Source organism: Delphinus delphis, chromosome 7 (assembly GCF_949987515.2).
Source record: "Delphinus delphis chromosome 7, mDelDel1.2, whole genome shotgun sequence".
Taxonomy (NCBI): domain Eukaryota; kingdom Metazoa; phylum Chordata; class Mammalia; order Artiodactyla; family Delphinidae; genus Delphinus; species Delphinus delphis.
Genome location: NC_082689.1, coordinates 94,054,589 through 94,079,782, shown reverse-complemented (window position 1 = coordinate 94,079,782; position 25,194 = coordinate 94,054,589). Strand labels below are relative to the sequence as shown.

Sequence of the window (25,194 nt, the reverse complement as noted above, 5' to 3'; positions counted from 1 at the left end):
GACCAGGGATGGAACCCAGGCCCCCTGCATTGGGAGCATGGAGTCTTATCTGCTGTGCCACCAGAGAAGTCCCTATCACATCATTTTAAATGTGACATAGTAGTTTATTTAAATGTTGATCGTCCTTGTCTAAAAGTTATATTGTCTGCAAGGTTTGTGCAACTTAAGTATCTGTAAAAATTGTTTATTCTAATCTTTTACTTTACTCATGAGGAAATTGAGCCCTAAGCAGGTTTTGACTGTGTACAGTCATATATTACTTCTGGAAGAACCTAGCAGGGTGTAGTGGGAAGAACATAGGCTTTATGGAGATCTGCGCTTAAATGTGTAAGCCTCTTTACTTTCTAAACTTGGTCAGAGTTCCTTTACCTTTCGTACCTCCATCCTGTATGTGCAAGGTGGAATAATAATGTAGCTATAACATTGTGACTTTGAAGATGAAAGATTGTTGTGGTTTTTTTTTTTTTTTTTTTTTTTGCTGTACGCGGGCCTCTCACTGTTGTGGCCTCTCCTGTTGCGGAGCACAGGCTCCGGACGCGCAGGCTCAGCGGCCATGGCTCACGGGCCCAGCCACTCTGCGGCATGTGGGATCTTCCCGGACCAGGACACAAACCCATGTCCCCTGCATCGGCAGGCGGACTCTCAACCACTGCGCCACCACGGAAGCCCGAAAGATTGTTTTTTTAAAACATTGCCACATAGTGTTTCATAAATAATCATTATTTATTATGGTAGTTATTTTTATCTTATTTATACTCCATTCCCAAATGTTGAATAGAAGTCTAATAATCATAGCTTTCCATCATGACAGATTCTTTTTATTATAAAAGTAGGTTGTTTGAAACACACATAACTTGTTGAAAGTTTTTATAATATAAATATATAAAAATAAGAGTGAGAATATTTTTATTCCCTTCAAATCTATTTAGCATGTTACCATTTTATTATATAAATATGAAATTTTACAAATAATGAAAGTTGAAGGAAAATAACATTTTAAAATAGTTATTTTATCATATGAAATCAGTGTATTGTATTCATATTGTTGATGACAGATTCTTCAACACAGAGAATGAATAGCATTATTTTAAGGGGAGCATTAGAATTTACAAGATATAAATATGGCTCTTGTTAAAGTGCGATTTTGCAGGTTTAATAACAGTAGAAATGTGAAGAGACCACACAATAACTTTATAAATCCAGATAATCTGTTTATTAGGATGTTATTCCTTTACTACTGCTGAAAGCACCATACAGCAACCTCCACTTCAAAAAAAAAAAAGGAAACGGAAAAACCCTGCCCTACCTAAGGGGTTGACTGGACATGATAGCTTTTCAATATGTTGTCTTTGGTTTTAGAAACAGTGATTTAATCTTGAGGCCTATAAGGTTCACTTGCCTTAACAATTTTATTTTTATTAGTAATGAAATGTAGTTATAAGCTAACTGAAACCCACTGATCTAAGGTACAGTGAGAAAATAAGAGGACCATATTTAAAAGGTCATTTCTCCCACTGTGGCCCAAAGGTTGTATTTATGAAAAATGTTCTTTTCACATCTTCTGAAAGAGTTGGAATATATTTAAGAAATATGTTACGTAGTTGAATTCCCTCCTTAAACTGTGGGGCAAGCTTAATAATTGTATTTGTCATGATTTTAGTTAGTTTTTTTTTTCTTAGTTTGTTTTTAACTTGAGGATAGTCTCAAACTAATTGTAATTGAGAATTTTGAATACATATTACTTATCTCTAAATAACTTTGTCAGTTTTCATAATTGGAACACTAGTTTTGAGAAGATATTATTTATTATGATTGGGGGTATAATAAACATGTCAGTGATGAGAAACTTTGTCTTTGAGTTTTTTTAATAATGAAAAATATACGTTTATGGTTATGAGTGGCATTTCTCAGGCAAGTATTATAGTGGTAAATGACTGGGAAAAAAAGTGCTTTTCATTTCAGGTTTTGAGATCACCATTGAACACCCACACACAGATGTGGTGAAATGTACCCAGTTAGTAAGAGGTAAGTGAAACTTTTAAGTTAAGTTTTAATGCTTTTTATTGTCTATAATTGATAATTGAATGCTATTTTGTTCTAGCCTTGAGTTTTATTAAAATGGCAGAAATGTCATTTTGAAGCATTATTTTTCAGTGTTCTACACCTGCCTATTCATCTACTTCTATTTTTGGTTCTTCCTGGTGAATTAGCTTCCTTTAACTTTAGGTGAGAGTCTTGCTTCTCTAAAAAATTAGAGGGCTTCCAAATACTAGGACTCTTTCTACTTCCCCATTGGGCTATGCCCATCCCAATTCAGGTAGTATTTAAGATGTAGGCCAAATTTAACATATAGGTGCAGAAAATAGTATTGATTTCCAATTTATGTCAAACTTTGATTGACTTCCTGAAAAGTGTTTATGGTTTAAGAATTCAAATCTTTCAGGTAAAAATTGCCTTTCTTAGCAGATTTGTCATTTTGGGAAATGTTTTGCCCATGTTCGTTTGAACAGAATTGATTTAATACATTTTTCAAAGTTCTTTAGCATTACTAAAAATGGTTTCCTTTTTGTGTATAATGAGAAAATTATTATATAGCATGATATATAACAGCATGTGATGTACTTATTAAACCTTTTATAAACAGGAGTACAGAGTTTTTGTATTGTTTTCTTTACTCCTTATAAAGCATGTGGTATATATTTTTCTACTCTTGTTAATGAATCCTGTGTATCTATCGTTGTATCTCTAGAAATAATTTTTCACACAGATGCATGCAGTACTACTACTTTCCTGTTTACCATGTGAAGTGTTACACACTAATAGCAACCACTTGGAACCTTTAGTGTGCCTTTTTCTGATACTTCTTTTTGAAAATGAAATTTTGCAGTTTCATTCCTTTACCACCAGACTTGTTTAGGTTTATTCTAAACAAAATGGGTAAGACTTTTGAAGGCCTTGAATCTAGTGTTTACCTAAATGTTCTCTTATTCATTCTAAATTGAATTCACTTTATATCTAGGTTAAGGTTTTATTACTATGCTAATGGCTACATATAAAAACAGACAAACCTGTTGTCTGGTACCACAGTTGTCATTGTTAAGAAATGGACTAATAAAAATCCCATTTATATTTTTTTAATCCTAAAAACAAATGTTATCATTTATAAACTAAACTAGAACATAGTTAATTTTGGTTTCTGTTCTTCATGGTTATATATTTTATAGCACTTTCTCATCCTCAGTATTACAGTGTAGTATAGAATTGTATAGATAACTATTGTAGATGCTGGATTAAGAAATAGAGCTTGAGAGAAGTTCTGTTTTCCTGAAAACTTGAAAGGGTAAGCTGTTTTGTTTAAATAATGGAGAGCCATATAATTTGCCTTAAGTTGAGATTAGTAAAGACAGATGTTGAAGATATTAAATATAGGTTAAAAATATGTACGTGTATGTGCGTATACATACACACACACTCTTAGGAAATGAAACTGAATTTTCAGCTTAGTATTGTGAAATTTGAGTCAGCTTCTCTTAAATCCTATCTAGAGAAGCTAGAGACATTAAAGTCCATTTATTTTGCCAAATTGAACAGTAAAATTTAAACATTTACAAAAACTATGAATTTGATATATCATCCAAAGTAAAATATTTAAATCTGATTTTTTTGTTGTTGTTGTTAATGTTTAAAATGTGACCAATTCTTAAATTTTAGTATGACTCTCATATGTGTTTAACATCATTTTGTCTGACTAACATTTCAAGTAACTATAATTTGCATCTTACTGCATTTTTAAAATGTTCTTTCGTGTTTGGTATATTTTTTTTCCTTTGCCCCTAAAACCACTTTCAGCTAACAAAAGAACATTTTCCCTACATTCTTCTCTGTTGCAATGACTTTTAATAGGTTATTGAATTTACATTTGTTCTGAGGTGAAAACTGCAATAGCAATTTAAACTTACTTTTACTTACTTTTCTATATGTTTTGATTCTTTCGTGGGTGGGGGTGAGGGTAAAAGGTTTGAGTTCTTTGAAGTTCTCCCCTGCCCCCGACCTCTGGAGATGAGAAAGTTATTATGCTACTTTGCTGCAGGATTGGCTGATGTCATTTTACAGGGACCTTTCATTTCTGTGATTTCTCCTTCCCTCCCCACCAGGAAAGAATGCCATACTTAAGTCACACTGCCTCCAAGACATCTGATGCTTTGACACTCTTCCTTAGCACAACTCTGCTAAACCCAAATCCCTTTTGTAAACCTTTATGTTGATGATCCACATGGGGCAGCGGGGAATTACAGGTGCCACAAATAAAAATAGGAGAGGGCAAGGAATTTGAGACCTGTTAGAGGGGGTGAGCTGAGGTGAACTGATCCTAGGTGAGCAGAGAGGAAAGGTATGTCAGTGATTATGAATGTAACTGGGGAAAGGGGGGAGACTAATAGCAGAGGCATCCCTGTTGGGAAGAATAAGAAGCAGAAGAAGGGAGTGGGGCACTGTTTTCCATTTCAGTATTTCAAGAAGCTAGTTGTTAAAAATTGCTTTTCTATTGAGGACCAGTATTGAAGCATCCTGATTCCCTCTAGAGTACTTGTATCTTTTCTAACGTTATGGTTAACTGGATTATATAATTTAAAAATAATACAGTGGTGTTTTCTGTATCTACATCCTTATGATGTTTCTAGGTTGTTTATTCTCTGTTGATGCTTAGTAGCATGATGAAAAACTGAGCAGTTTGTGCTCTCTGAGTTTGGGGGTTGGGGGTTTGTTTTTGTTTTTTCTTTTGGTGGAAGTACTTAAACCAACTTAAATATGATGACTGAGGATTAAGTCTGGCAGGCAACTCTTTGTATTTTGTATTAGACTTCAAAATCTTCTCTTCTTCTTCTTCTTCTTTTTTTTTTTTTTTAAATCCAGGAGAATGCTTTATTGCAACTTTTAGCTGACTAGATGCTTAACTTAGTAACAAGTTTAGCCCTTGTAACTGGCTAGCTAAAAGCAAATCGGCTTGTTTCTCAGATCTTTGGGGGATAGCAAGAAACATTTGAGTGAATGTTGTTGAAGATTTTCAGTAGTATAGAAAATGATGGCGCTCTTGTGATATTTGTAAGTAGTAAGTAAAATTTACTTTTTGTGTACAAATCTTTGAAGTTTTTGTTGTGTTGAGAACTTTTCGATGGTAGCATGTTAATGCTGATAGTATTGTCTTCGTTTTTTTTTCTTTTCTTACAGCAAGCAAGGATTTGGCACAGACATCCTATTTCATGGCTACCAACAGGTTGTTATCCTGACCCTCTTTGTTGCACTGTTGTAGCACACTATAGCTTCCTTTAATGCAGGGCCCCCTCAATGTGTCTCTTACCCTTGTTGCAGCAGGAGACTGGACCATCTACTGTGGTGGTACCTTCCTGTCTGCTTTGCGGTGTATTGTACAAGGGACTTTTGGCACAGAGGGGTTAAATGCACAATGTGAAGTGTAGTGGTGCTTTCTGATGACATATTCTCGATTTGTGAGTGCATAAGTCTAAAATTGGTAGCCTGAATAGCAGCTAAAGATTACAAAGAGCTAAACTTAACGTAGAAATTCGAGCAACTTGGTAAGTATAAAGCTATTTCTAGTTTACAATTATAGTTAAATGACAATTTAAAAAAATTTCACATTGATCCAATCTTAACTTTAAAATAATCATTAAAGCTTTTTTAATAAACAAAATTTATATAACTTGGTGTTTTTTTTCCAGATAATACCCGCCAGTAGTAGATTAGTAGTAGTCACATCCTATCAGTGCCTTGATTTGCATAAGTATAATTTTTACTTTAAAAAAAAAAACTTACTCTTCAGTTCATATAAAGAATGGTATGGGTTTGTGCTTGATCAGTAGACATTTTCATCAATTCTGAAACTGAACTGGAAGAATAGTTTTTGAAAGTCTTTCACATCTAATATATTAATTTTGTTCTAGATTGATTATATTAATGATGTAAATTTGTTTTTAAAGTGAGTCATTAGGGAGGAGTGGACCAAACCATCTTTATGTGGTCCTTAATTTCTTGTGACACTGTTAAGTTTTGTTTAAAACTTTGGATTGGCAAAAGCCAATATATTTTCTTAGGTATATGTTGTTGGGATTTAACCTCTATCCCTAGAAATTCTGAACAACAAGGCCAAAAAAATCACTTAAATTTAAAACTTTGGTTAGAAGAGGCTAGCTGTGACATGCTACATGCCCAGTCTTTGGCATGTCATGGAAGGAGAGAGGTAGTATTTTTGTAGTATTTAACAACATTGGGCCTTCAAGCTGTTCAGCAAAAGGTAAGTTTCCTCTGTGGCTTTGCTGAGAAGAAGTTAGTTTTACCTAGATAGGTTTTAAGTTGTCTGAGTTACTTAAGAATTAATGTTTGTTAAGCCACATCAAATGGTAATCCCTGATTATGATGTGTTATTGAAATTACCTTGTCAGTTTTATAGTCGTCTGCTTTTTCTTTAGTTTTTTGCCATGACATTACAAAAGAAACAAAAATACCACCAAAGAAAGTTTAAAGCGTTTTACTTGTATGTAGTAATTAGTTGAAATATACTGTCTTCCTCTCCTTTTATAGAGAGGTAAAAATACTTTTAACTTAGATGTAAAAAAAAAAATTAGAAATATTAATATATTAGTAGTATTAATAATATACTCTAGGAAGTAAGAGTGTGAAAATGTTCATAATCTATATAGGTTTTTTAGTGTTCAAATTTTTATGACCATAGTCATAAAAAGTGTTATAATGTTAACTTTTAATTTAATAAAATAAGGTTTTATACTCTAGACTTGAAAAAGAAAACCTTTATAATTTTATTTTTGCTCTAATCTTATTGGTAAATGTTTTTCTTTGTTTTACATATTTGAATTTCTATGACTCTTCGTTCCAAACCTGCTCCACAACAGTCTGCATCTTACAACCTTCTGTCTTCAGTATAAACCAACAGTGATAGCATGTGTATGCATTCATTTGGCTTGCAAATGGTCCAATTGGGAGATTCCCGTGTCAACTGATGGAAAACATTGGTGGGAATATGTGGATCCTACAGTTACTCTGGAATTACTAGATGGTAAGTAGAGAAAATAAATCTTTTTGTTACATTTAAATTTTTTCTTTTTATTATGGATTAAAACTTCTATCTACTTTTGTATAGGTTTGAAAAAATACTCAGTCCCCATATACTCATGCTCAGTTGAAGTTATCAGTTCTGGCCAATCCAACATCCTCCTTCCCCCATAGTTATTTTGATGCCAATCCCAGACATCATTTCATCTATTAATATTTCATCTATTTTGAAAAGATAAAGACTCTTTAAAAACATAATTCCATTTTAACAATTTGGCAGTAGAATTTAAAAGTATAGTTACATGATCAGGGCTTCCCTGGTGGCGCAGTGGTTAAGAACCCACCTGCCAGTGCAAGGGACACAGGTTCGAGCCCTGGTCCGGGAAGATCCCACATGACGCGGAGCAACTAAGCCCGTGCGCCACAACTGCTGAACCTGTTTACTAGAGCCCATGAGCCACAACTACTGAAGCCCGCATGCCTAGAGCCCATGCTCCGCAACAAGAGAAGCCACTGCAATGAGAAGCCCGCTCTCCGCAACGAAGAGTAGCCCCTGCTTGCCGTAACTAGAGAAAGCCCACGTGCAGCAACGAAGACCCAACACAGCCATAAATAAATAAATTTATTTTTTTAAAAAAAGTATAGTAACATGATCAAATGAACAGGATGAAAATAAGGATTCATTAGCCTAAAGGGGGGAAAAATGAGCATATATTAACCAGCACTCAATATCTAAAGCCTTTTCAGGACTTTTCAAAGAAATATGATTTATAATGCTACAGGTTGATAATACAGGAATACCTAATTTAAAGTACACTAATTTGGGGCTTCCCTGGTGGCACAGTGGTTGAGAATCCACCTGCCAGTGCAGGGGACACGGGTTCAATCCCTGGTCCGGGAATATCCCACATGCAGCTGAGCAACTCAGCCCATGTGCTACAACTACTGAGCCTGTGTGCCACAACTACTGAGCCTGTGTGCCACAACTACTGAGCCTGTGTGCTGCAACTACTGAAGTCCACGCGCCTAGAGCCCCTGCCCCGCAACGAGAGAAGCCACCGCAATGAGAAGCCCGCACACCGCAACAAAGAGTAGCCCCCACTCGCTGCAACTAGAGAAAGCCGCCCGTGCACAGCAACGAAGACCCGATGCAGCCAAAAAATAAATAAAATAAATAAATTTTTAAAAATAAATAAAAAATAAAGTAAACTAATTTTGTTGAGTTTAAAATGTATAAGCACAAAGTCAGGTATTAGCTTACTGTAGAAGATGTGAAGCAGTGAGCTAAAGGTATTTTCATGGTAATATTCCTTGCTCTGTTCCACTGATGGTAAAGTGTGTCATTGTTGTCTTGCATTAATAAGTATGAATTCACAAGGAAAGATTGGGAGTATAAGTTCTGTACATCATGGACCTGGAATTTGGAGGTCTCCTGATAGGACGTTTTTCTGGTAGAGAAATAAGCAGGCCAGAGGCAGGGGATTCCTGGGGATTAAGACATTTTAACCAGGCAGAAAGGAAAGGATTTTAACCAGGATTTCAGAAAGGAAATAGATAACATTTCTTACCTAATATATGCATAAATCTAAACTGGTATGTTAGGTTTTCTGCTTGTTTTTGTGGGCTTTCCCCAATTTCCTTTACAAAATTGAAGCTAATTTGAAAACTGGATTTACATGACTTGCGTTATATAAAGTGAGAGACCCCTATGGCTTTGGAATGTGGTTTTCCATTAATATCTTAGATGCTTTAAGACAGAAATTTCATTAAGGGTCTGCTCCCTTTTCTGTGAAGGGCCAGATAGTAACTATTTTAGGGTTTGTGGGCTATACTATCTATGCACCTAGACAACTCTGCCACCGTAACTGGAAAGCAGCCATAGGCAACCTGTAAAATGAGTGGCTGTGTTCCAGTAAAACTTTATTTACAGAAACAGGATGCAGGTCATATTTGGCCCACTGGTGATAGTTTGTCTACCCTTGTGGCAAAATATGCTCTTTGTTAGGTCTCTTGATTTTGTTTTGGTATTTTTTTTTCCTCCCTGAAAAATTTCTCCTGGATTATATACCTCATGCTGTATTACTGCCGCATGATTATCCTCTTTTCCTTACATTGCCAGAGGTTTTTCTAAAGGTTATTCAGAGTGGTAGGAAATCTTCAGTGAGTTGAAATAACATCTTCTAAAAACTAGTGGCGGGGGGGTGCTTCCCTGGAGGTCCAGTGGTTAGGGCTCCACGCTTCCATTGCAGGGGATGCGGGTTCGATCCCTGGTCGGGGAAGTTCTGCGTGCTGCGAGATATGGACAAAAAAAAAAAAAACATTGTAAAGCAACTATACTCCAGTAAAAAAATTTTTTTAATAATAATAAAAAATAAAAAACTAGGGTGGTGCAGTGGTTGGCAGTCCGCCTGCCGATGCGGGGGGCGCGGGTTCGTGCCCCAATCCGGGAGGATCCCGCGTGCTGCAGAGCGGCTGGGCCCGTGGGCCCATGGCCGCTGGGCCTGCGCGTCGCTCCGTGGCGGGAGAGGCCACAGCGGTGAGAGGCCCACGTACCGCAAAAAAATAAAAAATAAAAAACTAGTAGGGGCTTTTTTTTTCCCATCTGTGACTTGAAATTAGGTTACCTATGCCACCGTCTTATTTTAGCAGTCAATAGATAAAGATAAAATAGGCATAAACTTAATAAAAATAGTTTGTATATATGGTGCTAAAATAAAGCTCACAGAAAGCGAGTAATCTGCCTTTTATCCTGCTCTTAAATTGTATCAATAGGTAAAGTCTTTTTTTGACACAACAGGAGGCACCTAAATATCCCTTTGCTTCTATTCTGAAAAGGCTCCAGTACGTTATTCATTTGGAGAACCACTGAATAGGAATCTTGGACACTTAACACATTGAAAATTTCCATGTATTATGTGGCAGCCTTTTCTCACATTTTTATGGGATCACATTGTGATCCCGTAAAAATAAAGTAACAAAGTATAAGATACTAAGAGTATCTGAATTTTATCGCGGTGTCTGAAGCATCAGTGTTTACTAAAATAATTCATTTAATGACTGTCCCCAAAACAACATTGGCTTGTATTTGGCCTACCTGTAACAGGGTTTGGGGGGGGGGGGCTTGGTTGTTTTTAATGATTAATAACAAACCTTCATGTGTTTTTTATAACTTGAATTTTTTCTGAAATTGAGTCAAAACAGTTTATTGTTAATTTTGGACCCAAAGGCATGTGTCTACTAGACTTACTGCTGTGTCCAAGTAGAAAAGTGGTCATTTTTTTTTCAGATGAAGAAATGGTAGTACAGACATTAGATTGTTTTCATCCAGACTGAATCGAAAAGCTCCTGAGTCTTTAGCAGGAATTAGTTGTCACAGCTTGTGAGCATATAATGGTGCCGAGTTTTTGCATGAATCTAGTCTCTATTAAATTGACATTAATAATATTACGTGACATTGTAATTCATTTGACTAATATTATTTATCTTGAGAGTGGCCAATAACTTTATTAATGACACTATTTTGGAGTCAAAAACTAATTCATCATAACCACACCACTTTGGAAAAGTGGGTCATCTCATTGTAATCCTAAATTTTAGGAAAAAAATTGTAAAAATATAACCAGGGTGATTTACTGATAATGTTACTAGTGTTGATTGCTAGGAAGTTATGAGTATAGGTAAAGGAATTTTTTTCATTTAACTTTGAAATGATTTTAAATCTAAAGAAATTGTGAAGTAGTACAGATTCTATACTATTATACCTTGTACCCAGTTTCTCTAATGTTAACATCTTCTATAATAATAATATGATTATCAAAACGAAGAAGTTAACATTGGTATAATACTATTAACTACAGATTTTACTCAAATTTCCCCCATTTTCTATTCTAGAATCCCATGTTCCATTTAGTTGGCATGCCCCTTTAATCTCTTCTAATCTGTGATAATTTTTCAGTCTTTCCTTTTCTTTCATGTCCTTGACACTTTGAAGAAGAATGGTCAGTTACTTTATAAAATGTTCCTCAATTGGAGTTTTGTCTGATGTTTTCCCATTATTAGAGTGAAGTTATGCGTTTTTGGCAAGAATACCACAGAAGTGGGTTTTATCCTACTGTGCATTTTATCATGGAGTATTATGTTGATATGTCATTGCTGGTAATGATAATCATGATCACTTGGTTAAGGTCATAACGTTACTGATTTTCTGTTTATAATTAATATCTTGAGGACGGTATGTTGGGATTACACAAATATTCTCTTTTTCCTTAAACTTTTGCCCACTGATTTTAAAGAATCTACTGATGGATCTTGCCCATCCCAATTATTACTATGATGTTTGCGTAATAGAGATTTTCTATTTGGAAGGAATTTTTTAAATGTGACTAAATTTTCCAGAGATTCTAAGTAAGCATGTAAAATCAGGGGGGTGTGGGAGGAGTGTTTTGTTTTATTTATTTAAAACAAATTTTTTTAAGATTCATCTTTGAAAATACCAGTTCAGAGCTGTGTCTACTTCTGTATGTGCTGATGGTTGAATTAGGAGGGTGATGGTGAAGTAGATGAACTCTTGCGCTTTCTTTCTAATATTGCCCACTTGAGAGAATTCTAAATCTAAAGGCACCTTCTAAGTTTTAAATTTGAATTTTATCTTTAGAGCTAACACATGAGTTTCTACAAATATTGGAGAAAACGCCTAGTAGGTTGAAGAGGATTCGAAACTGGAGGGTAAGAGAATTGGTGGGTTTTTAGAACATCAATTTGTTAACTACATAGCTAATCAGTTTGAATTTTTGTGGTTAAATACTCTTATTTCCAGTATTCGTAAGTAATTACAGTGTTTCGTAAGCTACATACACTCATAATTTGTTCAACTACGGTGTCCAGTAGACTTTGCTATAAATACTTTATAAATTCCTTATTTAATTCTCATAGTGATTACTGTGGAAATAGTCTCCTCACTTTACAAACAGGAAAATTAAAGCTTAGACGAGTTAAATTCCTTTCTCAAATGCTGGGCTAGGATTTAGTCTGCATCTAATTTAAAACCAGTGCTTTCAACTATTTATATCCTTTTTATGCCTCTAAATAAGATATTTATTTACTGGTAACATAAAGTGAAACCCCAGGTGATTTTATTTCCATGTATTTAATATAGAATTTTTATAAGCAAAGAAATTTGTATTAAATTCCTTTGCTGTCATTGCTTCTTCTGTGTTTTATTTAAATAGGCTAATCAGGCGGCTAAGAAACCAAAAGTAGATGGACAAGTATCAGAAACACCACTTCTTGGTTCATCTTTGGTCCAGAATTCCATTTTAGTAGATAGTGTTACTGGTGTGCCTACCAACCCAAGTTTTCAGAAACCATCTACATCAACATTCCCTGCACCAGTACCTCTAAATTCAGGAAATATTTCTGTTCAAGACAGCCATGCATCTGATAATTTGTCAGTGCTAGCAACAGGAATGCCAAGTACCTCATATGGTTTGTCATCACACCAAGAATGGCCTCAACATCAAGAGTCGGCAAGGACAGAACAGATATATTCACAGAAACAGGAGACATCTTTGTCTGGTAGCCAGTACAGCATCAACTTCCAGCAGGGACCTTCTGTATCACTGCATTCAGGACTACATCACAGACCTGACAAAATTTCTGACCATTCTAATATTAAGCAAGATTATACTCATAAAGCAGGAAGCAGTAAACACCATGGGCCAAGTTCTGCTACTCCTGGAGTAATTCCTCAGAAAATGTCTTTAGATAAATACAGAGAAAAACGTAAGCTAGAAACCCTTGATCTGGATGCAAGGGATCATTATATAGCTGCCCAGGTAGAACAGCAACACAAACATGTACAGTCCCAGGCAGCCAGCAGCAGTTCTGTAACCTCTCCCATTAAAATGAAAATTCCCATTACAAATGCTGAAAAACCTGAAAAATATATGGCAGATAAGAAGGAAAAGAGTGGATCACTGAAATTACGGATTCCAATACCACCCACTGATAAAAGTGTCAGTAAAGAAGAACTGAAAATGAAGATAAAAGTTTCTTCCTCAGAAAGGCACAGCTCTTCTGATGAAGGCAGTGGGAAGAGCAAGCATTCCAGCCCGCATATTAGCAGGGACCATAAGGAGAAGCACAAGGAGCATCCTTCCAACCGCCACCACCCCAGCAGTCACAAGTATTCCCACTCATACAGTGGCAGCAGCAGTGGTGGCAGCAAGCACAGTGCTGATGGGATACCACCCGCTGTTCTGAGGAGTCCTGTTGGCCTGAGCAGTGATGGCATTTCCTCTAGTTCCAGCTCTTCAAGGAAGAAGCTGCATATCAATGATGCATCTCACAACCATCACTCCAAAATGAGCAAAAGTTCCAAAAGTTCAGGTAGTTCATCTAGTTCTTCCTCCTCTGTTAAGCAGTATGTATCCTCTCACAACTCTGTTTTTAACCATCCCTTACCCCCTCCTCCCCCTGTCACATACCAGGTGGGCTACGGACATCTCAGCACCCTCGTGAAACTGGACAAGAAGCCAGTGGAGACCAACGGTCCTGATGTCAATCACGAGTACAGTACAAACAGCCAGCATATGGACTACAAAGACACATTCGACATGCTGGACTCGCTGTTAAGTGCCCAAGGAATGAACATGTAATCATTTGTTTAGGTCAATTTTTCCTTTACTTTTTTAATTTAAAAATTGTTAGAATGGAAAACTTCCTCCTGATCTAGCAGTGGTAACACCTGCTGTTACTGCCACTGCTTCAATATTTGTAAGTGCTGCTTTATTCTTCATTCTGAAAAGAAGAGATTATAGTAAACAAGTCTTTATCTCCACATATGATAGTGTTATAAATACTGTAAAAGCATGGAAGGTGCAAAACTCAGTATTTCTACAATTGCAGCTAAGAACATTAGGGTGAATGGCTGGCTGCTTCTAGGAATATAAGATGCCTCAAGCATTCGTTTATTTATAATTTGAATACTGTAGCTATTTTTTGTTGTTGCTTGGCTTTTGAATGAGTGTAAATTGTTTTCTTTTGTGTATTTATACTCGTATGTATGATTTGCATGTTTCAATGATAAAGGGATAAAACAGTATACTGACAACTGTTTACAAGAAAGTGGAGAAAAATGTACATACATTTTTGTATGTTTAGATATTACCATAAATACTCAGGATTGGAGCTGCTTGTAAGTATAACAATATACAGAATAACTTTATTTTATCTTGTCAGAGTCCATCACTAATCTAAAACAAAGGTGGCACTTTTTCATGTTAACCTTAAACTCTAGGCCTTACTGGAAGCCACTGAAGGGGGACACTTCACTACCAGATGGGTATGCAGTGCCACAGATGGTCATTTACACTGTGAGGCACTGATTCTGCCTTCAGAGGTTCTGACCAGATGGGCTGCTGAAATAGCCCCTAATTTTCTGAAGGCTTGAAGAGGAAAAAATAAAGTTTACATACTCTTGATGTGAAGTGCATTTAAGTGTTTGTTGGCTTGTTGCAGTACTATAAACACAGAGCTGTTAATAATGGTTATGTAGATTACTGTGATTTGAAAACTAAATTCACAGAAACTTACATTAGTGAAGAATTAGTAAGTCTTTTTCTTAAATAGAGAACTTTAACACTACGTATTTTAACAGTAAACAGGAATCGCTTTTCCTTTAGCGTTCAGAAGGACACCATGTTCTTAAACATACTCCTCCCCTGAAGCGTGTTTGTGTGTGATGCCATATTTCTTTTTCAGGTAAATGCAGTCTTCCTTATAAAAATGAAATTAAACTTATTGCTCTTTCAGTTCTTTTATATTCTAACAATAAATAAAACAAAAAGATCACTGACTGTGCATTGTACCTGTATTTATAGCTTATGGTTGTTAACAGGAAGCTCACTGAGAAAAAAAAAAAGGTAAGCCTCCAGGTAAACAGCTAGTGGAGGTTTTACATTTGTTTGCACATCTCAGTATATTCCTGTTGAAGTCAAGTTTGCACAGTCTTCTGACTTCGGAACAAACAATAGACTTTAACTTGTTTAAAATTTGTCTTAAATGCCGGTAACATGGCTCTGGTTTATCAGCTAATCTTCAATTCTGTGGTAAATCTTTGGGCTGTTGAGTATCTTTGAGATAGGTTGAATTCAACTTCTGTTGAATTGAAAACTGTCTTAATTTTTCCTCTATGTATATGAATTATTTTTGTTACAAAGCCACTGATATGTGCACAATTGTAATTTTACTCAAGTATGTTGCAGTTGTAAATATTAGAGAGTTTAATCTCGTGCTCTACTCTTATTTAGCAATTACCTGATTTGCCAGTAGCTTTATAATTTTTTTTTTTAAGATAATTGTTCATTATTTTGTCAATGTTATTTGAACTTAGGATACTAGGATCCTCTTTCTAGGGACTTTGCCTAGCTAGCATGTCCTAACTTTGTTCTTGTCTGGCATAACTTTAGTAATCTTTGTCATTACATGTAACTTTGTTACTCTGTATGACATATTATTGTATCCATAAACATGGTAATTTTGATACAGTTATACTTTTACAGTGGTACATAATCCAAGGACTAGTATAGAATTAAGATGAGTGCAAGATGAGGGAGGGAAGGGTTTTGTTCTTGGTAATTTAGATGTGAAACCTCTTAAGGAGCTATCATGTGAAACGACGTAGGGTGATTGTGCTACTGTATAATTGGGGTGATAATACCAGGAATTTTAATAAGATTTTGTAAAGAATATCCAGAAAAGTAGTGAACTTATTTTCAGTATGACATAGAAAACAATGTGAATATTTAAGGTCTGTGACTATACTTCACTAAGAATTTGCAGAATTGTTTTGAGATGTGAGAATAAAGGTAATTTTGTTGAATCTTTATTGGTGCTAATGATGGACAGTTAAAAACGTAGCTAGTGTATATTGTTATGGGTCAGTACTTATTAGTACTTCCAAAATCGAATTTGAAATGCTATGTATTCACTTTTCACTCTGTAAATGTAATTCTTTACAATGACTTTATTTATTAAAGGGCAGCCAGTTGTAATTTTTACAGGATTGTGTGAGCTATTCAAACTCTTCAACCTCTGAACAGGATATTAGCTTCCGTAAACCACAATGGGGATAAAATATGGAATTTCTTTTAAGTTTCGTTTCCATTAAATGAGAACCCTTATAATTCATATTGCCATGAATTTAACCATCTCATTTGCATAAAGTAGTTCATCAGCCTGGTCCCAATAGGCTCAACCAAAGAAAAAGACTCCAATGAATGGACATTATTACTGAGTCTTCTTGTAAGTAGCCATAAATAAACCAAAATAGTATCAAATTTAGGTATGAAATTCCACATGTGCAAAGTACTGTTAAGGTGGTACATTTTTGATGAGATTTTTAAAAATATTTGAACTATTAAAAAGCATTATCTTTAAACATCCTATAAAAGAGTGATTCATTTTTTAGTTGTGTTTTCCCTAGATCAAAGATCATAGATTTGTTACCTTTATGCAGAAGCACATTACATAGAAAGGCTTTACTTCTACCTCTTTCAACTAATTTTTCAATATTGAGCTGTGCCCCGTAAATATTTGCCTTAGCTATTTTAAAATACAATATTTTCAGAACCAAAGCAAAGGAGTGGTTTTTTCACAGAAACATTCTCAGAGGCTTACTTTACCAAATAAACTGATGGTAGTATCCTTGAGTGGTGAGACCTTGCATAATTCCTAGTTCCTATTTCTTGTTTAACCCTGAGGTTCATTTCTTGTTGCAGGTATTTAAATACTGAAAAGTTGTGTAGTCACCCCAAGGTTTATCTTTGAAAACAGTTACAAGTGCATCTTGATCTTCTCTGTGTATGCAGATTTGTTCTTGTTAGAGTTCTTAAGCGTCAAAAGAAAATTTCTACCGTGATACGTGGTTTCATGCAGAATGTCATAAGGGGTGCATACACTACTTTGTGCGAACAGATTATGATTATGTAGGATACATTACTTTTCTGGCCTATCCTCTTTGAACTGAAGAAATGACTAGTTTCAGATAGTTGAAAGGAAATGACTATTTCAGATAACCAAATTTGAAATATGTTTGTTAGATACCAAATGTCTTGCCTTAAAACATTTTAAGCACATTTTCTGGTTGTATTTGAGAATTTAAGTTACTGATTTTTATTCCTTAACTAATCTTAGAAATAAACCACTGCTTGCATATGCATGACTATTATGTACTCTCAAAGTACCCTTGGTTGATTAGATATTTTAGGTTTTGCGTTTACTATGGAAATAAGGATTTTTAAAAACATGGTAATATCTCTAAAGGGAGACAGTTCTACTGTCAAGATATTTCACCATTCCCAAATTTTATCTACACAGAAAAGCCATTGTTCTCACTTACTACTGTGCTTAAATAGCTAGGTAATTTTTAAGATGTCTTTGCTAAGAAAAATAAGAGCTTTGGTTATGGAGAATTCTTGATTCAGCAGTCTGCTTTCTTGGGATGCAGTAGGATTCATTAACCACATTTACCCAGATGAAGGATTAATAAACCCCACACATGAGGGAAGCTTGGTGACACATGCTAATCTCATGTACCAGTTTGTTTATGATAGGCTGATTTAGGGGTTTTTGCATTGGAAAAGTAGCACATTCTGTTCCTACCCTTCTAGGGTCCCAGGTTATGGTACTAATGTGTTAACTTGAGAATTCACAGCTATATTAATATCTGAAATTTGATTGCTGTAAGCGGACAGATGTAAGCCAAATAATCAGAAGTTTGCTTGTTTTGTAAGAGATGTTTGCCTCTGAAACATCTGTCATTACAGTAGAGATGATCTTGCCAGTGGATCTGGAATGCTCTGAGGGTTTTAGGTCTGATACTATGCATCCATTTTTTATTCCACAGTGTTAATTTGGGCACAGCCAGCTTTTGCTTCTATGACTCCTCTGTTTCTGTTAACTTATTAGTATGTATTCTGCCTGAAGTTTCTTAAGGTAGCTAGATAAGCAAGATACATTGAAGGCTGTGTGGCTAGGAGTAATTCTGGTGTCGTAAAAGTGACTTAACCTGTTTGCTGTGATCCATTAATCTCAAAAGTAAATTCTGAGGGCTAATTTCCTTTATCTCCAAGTTCTGGGAAGAAGCCTCACTTAAAACCTGTTTAGTGGTTGGTTTAACTTTATTTGCCTATTGTTAAGTAATGAGTACATTCTTTTTTTTTAAGTTGTGTTTTTCAAGCAGCTTCCTTACTTTGAAAAACTTCACACGTGCTCATTTGTTGTCAGCAAATTGGGATTTCATTTTGTGAATGTACTCAAAACCCCCAAGGACTATTGAACAGGATGTTTGCTGATAGAAAATCTAAAACAGGAGTTTGTGTATATGGTATGAATTCAATTAGACATTGAATTTCAGCTCAGTATCTATTACAAGGAATCATTAATAAAGTTTGTTTATTGACTACATAAATCCAAGGCTCTAACATGTCTTGTTAATGTGAATCAGAAATAATTTTCAGTCCCTGGGAGATGTGGGAAATAAGGTCTCAGTACTCTTTGAGTGACTTCATATATCATCAAGGAGTATGACCACTGAGATCAGATTGTCCATACTCCATTCTCAACCCCATCACTTAGTAGCTGATGTCCTTGGGTAAATTACTTTGTGCCTTGATTTCCTAATCTACAAAATGTCAGTAATAGTACCTATTCATTGCGTTGTGAGGTTTAAGGCTTGGGTGAATCGGAATAAATGGAATAGATGGCATTGAAAAGAATCCTAATAGAAGCATGTTTTGGGTATTGGGGAGAGTGGTGAAGGCCCAATCCAGGTGCAGTAGACTTGAGTGTGTATTAAACACTGCATGTGTACCGTTTCCAGAATTTAAGGGGTTCATTCTGATTCATACTTTGGGATTTTCTTGTGTACCCTCTTGCGTCACCTTCACAAAAAGCAGAGAGTAATTGTAATTATCTGCAAGGGGAATTATCCCTGAGAAATTTAATCATAAACTGCTTTAATATTGCTGCTCCTTCCAACCCCCTTCCCTCCCGCCCCGATTTTCCTACACCTCACACTTGAGAAAGAAAATGGAAGCCTTGCAATGGCTTTTCATAAAATAGAGCTAAGATAGACAAGTTACTTCCTCTAGCATGAATTTTAAGCCTAAATATAAAAGTTTTGAAATCACATTAAAAGATTTGTCTTCATTTTATGTTGATAACAGCAGTAAGGGCGTCTTTTTTTTTCATATAATAAATTACATGAGCTTTATTTAGGAACATCACAAAGTTTGGTAATTCCCTTTAACCAAAGTTAGTAATCCCATTTACTAATTCACCGTACTCCATTGTTTCATCACTCTTTCACCCCCTGCTGTTTTTAATATAATGGAAAAAATTATACGTTGTTGTTTTAGCTCTAGTATATGACCTGCCTGTTCCCTCCCCCCAACACCACCTCCCAAAGCAATATAGGGCTTCACTAAATGAGGGTTTTTAATCATATTGCCATGAAATTAACGGGCTATTGAGACCTTACAAATGTCCAGGCATATACCCAAGATCAGTTTTTTTTGGTCTTTCAAGTCATAATCCATAGGAGCAAGTGCTTTAGAGACAAATTCAGCCATGATTTTTCACAAGTTTGAGAAGTCATAACAGTGAGACAAAGTGCCACAGCTTTTCCTCAGGACTGTTTGCTATTTCAGCTTTTCACAGCACAGTGCCATACACAACAACTCTTCTTGTTAACGTTCCATGAAGATGCAGACTGCCTACAGCCAGTACTTTCAAGTCAAAAGCTGTTTTTAAATGCAAGTTGCTTTATTATATAGCTGCCTTAAACTGAATACTTGCAGGTACAGCAAGTATGAGGCATAAAGATGGCCTGGTACGTGATGGAGGCTTTTGATGCTCATTGAACAGATTGAGTTTTTATCTTGGAGCTACTCAGTACACTAAAGGCCCAGGACTGCTGTTGTCAAGCAGGAGAGAGTGGGTAAAGCAAGTAAGTGGAATCCTGTGCACTCCCCAACCCTGTAATCCAGAGCTCGCTCTTTTCCACAACGGCAACTCTCATTCAGACACTGAGGAACGTCCAGTGGGCTAAAGTAGGTTAAAGTTAAGGAGATGCTCTAGAGCTGGAACTACTGTCAGGATTTTACTTGGGGAGTTAAATTTACTTTAGTTGAGCTTGAGACCCATTCAGTATGAAATGAAATGCGCTTCTGAATGTGATTGAAAACTGGGGTGGTGGTCATGGTGAGAAGGGAAGATAGTCATAGAAGGGAAAGCAATGTTGCTGCTAAGTGAAAAAGGAAAAGCTTTTGACAACGTTAAAGTCATCAAAGTCACTGGACTGGTGAATTTGTTTATCAGCATCTATGGAGTTTTGTTTGCGTAAAACTTAAAACTGTAACTGATTTCATTTATAAACTACAAATCTGGAAAGCAGCAGGGAGAAGGCTCTAAAGTCAGACAAATCTGGGTGGCAGTCCCAACTTGACCTTGAGAAAGTTAAGTACCCCTGAGCCTCATTGTGCATTAATAGAATGAGACTACTACCGACCCAAGCAACAGCCAGAATTAAATAATAGGCCTTTCTCCATTAAGAGCTCAAGGAATGCTAGCCCTCCCAGCCCACACCTTTCTTCCCTCTCAGTCTCCTTTTAGGACCTCTGCCTCCTAAAGGAAGATCCCTGGGCAATGATAGACACAGTGAATGACAGAACAACAGAAAGCTGTTAATATCAAGCCTTGCCTATTAAAAACATACAGGTTTTGAAGGTTCTGTGAAATTAGTGTTCAGTATTTTTCTATATCAGTAGAAGAGGGGTAGGTTTGTTAACAGCAACTTCCTGTGTCCATTACTGTGATCTGTATACACAGTATAAATATGTCTTAGTCCCTGCCCTTGCCTCATAGGGTTTAATAGGGTTGAATGTAAATAGGTAATTGCTCCGAAATCAGATACAATCATTCAGATTTTAAAGAATGCTGAAATCCCTACTAAGATTAAAAAACTAAACCCTACTTAAAATGGTGTTATGTTGATATACAAGTAAGTAAAATAAGGGACATATCCCTTAAATTTTTATCAAATATAAGGGAAGAACTCTGCAAACTGGAGAGAGAGAAGGAAGGTACACCCGCAAAGACCCTTCTAAACATGTTGGCCAAAGTAAAAGCTTTTATCTCAGCTGGACTGCATTTCACATTTATTTCAAAAACTTCTGAAGTAGCAGCTTGATTTTGACAAAGTCTGACAGACAACTGGTGTTGGAATTCACCTAAAGTTAGTTTGTAGTTGTGCCATGTTCAAATGACAGTAGCTAGTAAAACAAAATCTGTAGACCTAGCTTAAGACAACAGGTGTCAGTGAAATTTAGATGAGTGGAGTCACAGCAACCGAAAGCTTACCAAAAATGCTCAGTCCACCAACTTAAGATCTTGTAATAACTGACAACTTGTCCCTGTTCATTTTTGCAAGGTTTTCCAATGTTCTGGGAATGAAAGCGAAGAGTGACCTTAGCAGGGGTGTTCTTCCTTCAGGTGAAGTGAGCAAAAGTGCCCTGGAAAAGTTTATGTGCTCACCCAGTCTCCGCTTAACAGATCAGTGAGCTTTTATCCCACCAGCTGCCTTACTTAGGTTTAGCTGGTTCTCGATGCAGTAATTTTCTAATTCACGCTGTAAATACATGAAGACCTCAAAACACAACCAGTCACAGAGAAGGCAGACTGAGGTTTATGGAAGCACCTTGAAGAGCCCAATTTCTTGTAGGTGGAGACTTCTGAGGAGTTAGGGGACCCTCTGGTAATGAAACGCCAAGGCCCTTAGCTCTTCCTGTTAATTTTGAGGCCCCTATAGTCTGCAGCGTTAAGGTTGCTGCCTAAGTAAACTGAATCTAGCGTCTTTCTACTCCTTTTACCTTCTCACCTTCCTCTACTCTCCTTTGTAAGAATTAAATAAGTGTCTACCCATCAAGCAAGAAAATACATTTTATTCTTGTTTCTACAATTTAATGACATTAAAATTGACGGGCCCAAAATAAAAGGAAATATCGTATAAAGCAAGAGAGATTGTAGTTACTGGATAATCAAAACTATAAACACTGGAATAGGTTTTCTGTTGTTAACTCTTTAAGACAATTTCCTTATGTATATGGGTAATTGTGCCTGAAGCTTGAGAAGGCTAACCTGTAACAAACTTTTCAGTTAGTGCCACTGCAGGATCTGGTTAAATTGGGTTAGATTGACTTTCCAGTAGGAAAACAAGGGTCCCTTAGCCATCATTTCCGCAATGAAGCAGTAACGGAGTAATCTATAGTGGAGCTGGGAAAGAAGTCCTGATGTATGTTCAATGACTTCTCTTCCAGAAGGAGTGCTTCAGGAGCTGGACAGCAGAAGGTCTCTCATGCTGGTCCCTAAGAAGGGGAAAAAACACATTAGAGTAAACAGCACCCAGTATCGTGCCTGCCAACTAGATTCAGTTGACTCAAAATGCCAACTTTAACAATGGAAGTACAGCCTCTGCCAGTCAAACAGATTTGGATTGAGTCCAGCCTCCAGATTTTAACTGTGTGATCTTAGGTGAGGGACTCCAACTCTTTCCTCATCAGTAAAATGGGGATAACAATAACACCTAACTCACTGGGAGAGTGTTTTTTTAAATTTTTATTGCAGTATAGTTGATTTACAATGTTGTGTTAGTTTCTGCTGTACAGCAAAGTGAATCAATTATATTCATATATCCACTCTTTTTAAAATTCTTTTCCCATGTGGGTCATAACAGAGCATTGAGAAGAGTTCCCTGTACTATACATGAGGTCCTTATTAGGTATCTATTTTATATATAGTAGTGTGTATATGTCGATCCCAATTCATTGAGAGAATTTTTTTTTAATAATGAATTTAAAAAAAAAATTTTTTTTTTTTGGTCTGCACCGGGTCTTAGTTGCGGCACGAGGGAGCTTTTTAGTTGCAGCATGTGGAGTTCCCTAGTTCCCTGACCAGGGATCGAACCTGGGCCCCCTGCATTGGGAGCAGGGAGTCTTAGCCACTGGACCACCAGGGAAGTCCCCACTGGGAGAATGTTTAAAAATGCATATACAACTTTGAAACAGTGTCACATACTAATAATTCAAAAATTAGTACCTATTATGATTCAAAACCAGTCCCTCCTTTTCCATTGTACTTTCGCTCAATTTGTTTGGGGTATAATCTATACACAGTAAAATTCACACTTTTAGATGTACAGTTTAATGCACTTTTAGTTAGCATGAAATTTATTTTTTAAATTTAGAGATATCCAGGATTGAAAAACCTTTAAGAAGTAGACATTTAAATATGTTTTGGTGATTAATTTGAATAATTCCATTTGGGGCACCCTTGGATGAGCATAAAGGGAGGCAGTTACTTAATTAGTACTATTATGGCTTAGGTTTACTCCCCCTCAAGAAATCAAAAAGCTTTTGCCAATGAACTAGTCAATGAACTAATGAACCAGTCACTGGTTATCTGCAGTGACCTATTCCAAAGGCATTCTTTTCGTTAAACTGGCTATCTTGATCATTTTGGAAGCAGATGACCAGGTAAAAATGGAAATAAAAATAAAATACGTTAAAAAGCAAGTGACCGGGCTTCCCTGGTGGCGCAGTGGTTGAGAGTCCGCCTGCCGATGCAGGGGACAGGGGTTCGTGCGTCGGTCCGGGAAGATCCCACATGCCGCGGAGCAGCTGGGCCCGTGAGCCATGGCCGCTGAGCCTGTGCGTCCGGAGCCTGTGCTCCGCGACGGGAGGGGCCCCAACAGTGAGAGGCCTGCGTACCGCAAAAAAAAAAAAAAAAAGCAAGTGACCAAAAATCATTCTAAAATAAAAAACCTCTCCCCTTCTGGAGGCTCTTTCTCCTGCCTTCAAAATATGCAGAAATCTCTTTTCAAAAAATCCTTAAATGACTACCATTTCTAGCTGCCATCCTATTTCTTCTATTCCTGCCAAATTTCTCTAAGTTGGTCAAACCTGAAGATTTCTTTTTCAACATTCACTAACCTAAATCCTTACCATTTGGCCTACTCTTCTCTATAGAAATTGCTCTTTTAAAACTAACCATGACCTTCTCCTTACCAGATTTAATGAGCTCACCCTCCTTGTCATCTCTGTAGCATTTGAAGTATTTCACTACCCCCTTTTCTCTGAAACAGTCTCTACTTCAGAGAAACTGTCCTCTTTGTTCTTCTCCCACACTGTGGCAACTCCCCTCCTTCCCTTTTTTCCAGTTGTGTACTGGACTTAATTCTATGCATATTTTGTTATCTTCTCCCATGAGCACTTTCAAAAACATTTTCCTCAGCCCTCTAATTTTTTCATGATTATAGCTACCAACCTTATGATTTTCAAATATGCACTTCCAATGTTCACTGCTTTCCTGAGCAACAATTCCACAGCTTCAAATGTTTCCTTCAACTTCCTCCGCTGTTCCTCTTTCACAACTTTCTATTACTTCTTCCGTTATCCACGTTCAAAACCATGAGATCCTATCATCCTCTATCACCAAGTCCTGATTCACCTTCCTCTGAAATACTGATATATATTTTTTTAATGTTTATTTATTTAGCCTGTGCCAGGTCTTAGTTGCAGCATGTGGACTCTTAGTTGTGGCATGCATGTGGGATCTAGTTACCTGATGAGGGATCAAACCCGGGCCCCCTGCGTTGGGAGCATGGAGTCTTACCCACTGGACCACCAGGGAAGTCCCTGAAATACTGATATTTTGGAATCTTCTTTACACTCCCACTGCTTCCATCACCATCAAAACCCAAATTCTGGATTCCAGAATGGCCTCCATTCGAGGTCCCTCTACTGAATCTGCTGTCTGACCTGCCTCGCCAAAGACATTTTTCTTCATGGCATTCTCTACCCCAAATCCTTTGCAGTCCTCTGGTCTTCACTGCCTATCTCAACAAAGTTAAACTCCTTGGCCTGACTTCCCAAAACTTCTGAGACCTGCCCATAGGAGTACCCCCAGCCATGCTTCTTACTGCTTCCCCAGATTGATTTCTGTTCAGTCCTTGTTCCTGATTTTTACCTGACCATCTCTACTTCTGAATCTTTA

The 25,194-nt window shown here is 36.7% G+C and overlaps 2 protein-coding genes and 1 non-coding gene across 15 annotated transcripts in view; 1 reads left to right on the top strand and 2 right to left on the bottom strand.

Moving 5' to 3' along the window:
• Window positions 1–18,606, top strand: part of CCNT2 (cyclin T2) — a 48,287-nt gene extending 29,681 nt beyond the window's left edge. For 9 of the 13 annotated variants that reach the window (XM_060016895.1, XM_060016894.1, XM_060016898.1 and 6 more), the window contains 5 exons: window positions 1,963–2,025; window positions 5,227–5,272; window positions 6,924–7,087; window positions 11,738–11,808; window positions 12,312–18,606. In XM_060016895.1, coding sequence (XP_059872878.1) covers window positions 1,963–2,025; window positions 5,227–5,272; window positions 6,924–7,087; window positions 11,738–11,808; window positions 12,312–13,739 — 1,772 coding nt within the window. In that variant the 3' untranslated portion in view covers window positions 13,740–18,606. Of the gene's footprint in view, window positions 1–944; window positions 5,108–5,226; window positions 5,273–6,923; window positions 7,088–11,737; window positions 11,809–12,311 lie in introns of those variants that run through there. The other 4 variants (XM_060016897.1, XM_060016896.1, XM_060016904.1 and 1 more) reach the window with 3 other exon arrangements.
• Window positions 18,607–22,441: 3,835 nt separating this feature from the next.
• The window catches only part of MAP3K19 (mitogen-activated protein kinase kinase kinase 19), a 36,834-nt gene continuing 34,081 nt past the window's right edge, over window positions 22,442–25,194 (bottom strand). The window contains 1 exon segment of the mRNA XM_060015720.1: window positions 22,442–22,508. Within this exon segment, the coding sequence (XP_059871703.1) occupies window positions 22,442–22,508 (67 nt within the window).
• TRNAW-CCA (transfer RNA tryptophan (anticodon CCA)) lies at window positions 23,086–23,158 on the bottom strand. The gene has a single exon. It is a non-coding gene; the product is annotated as a tRNA-Trp (tRNA).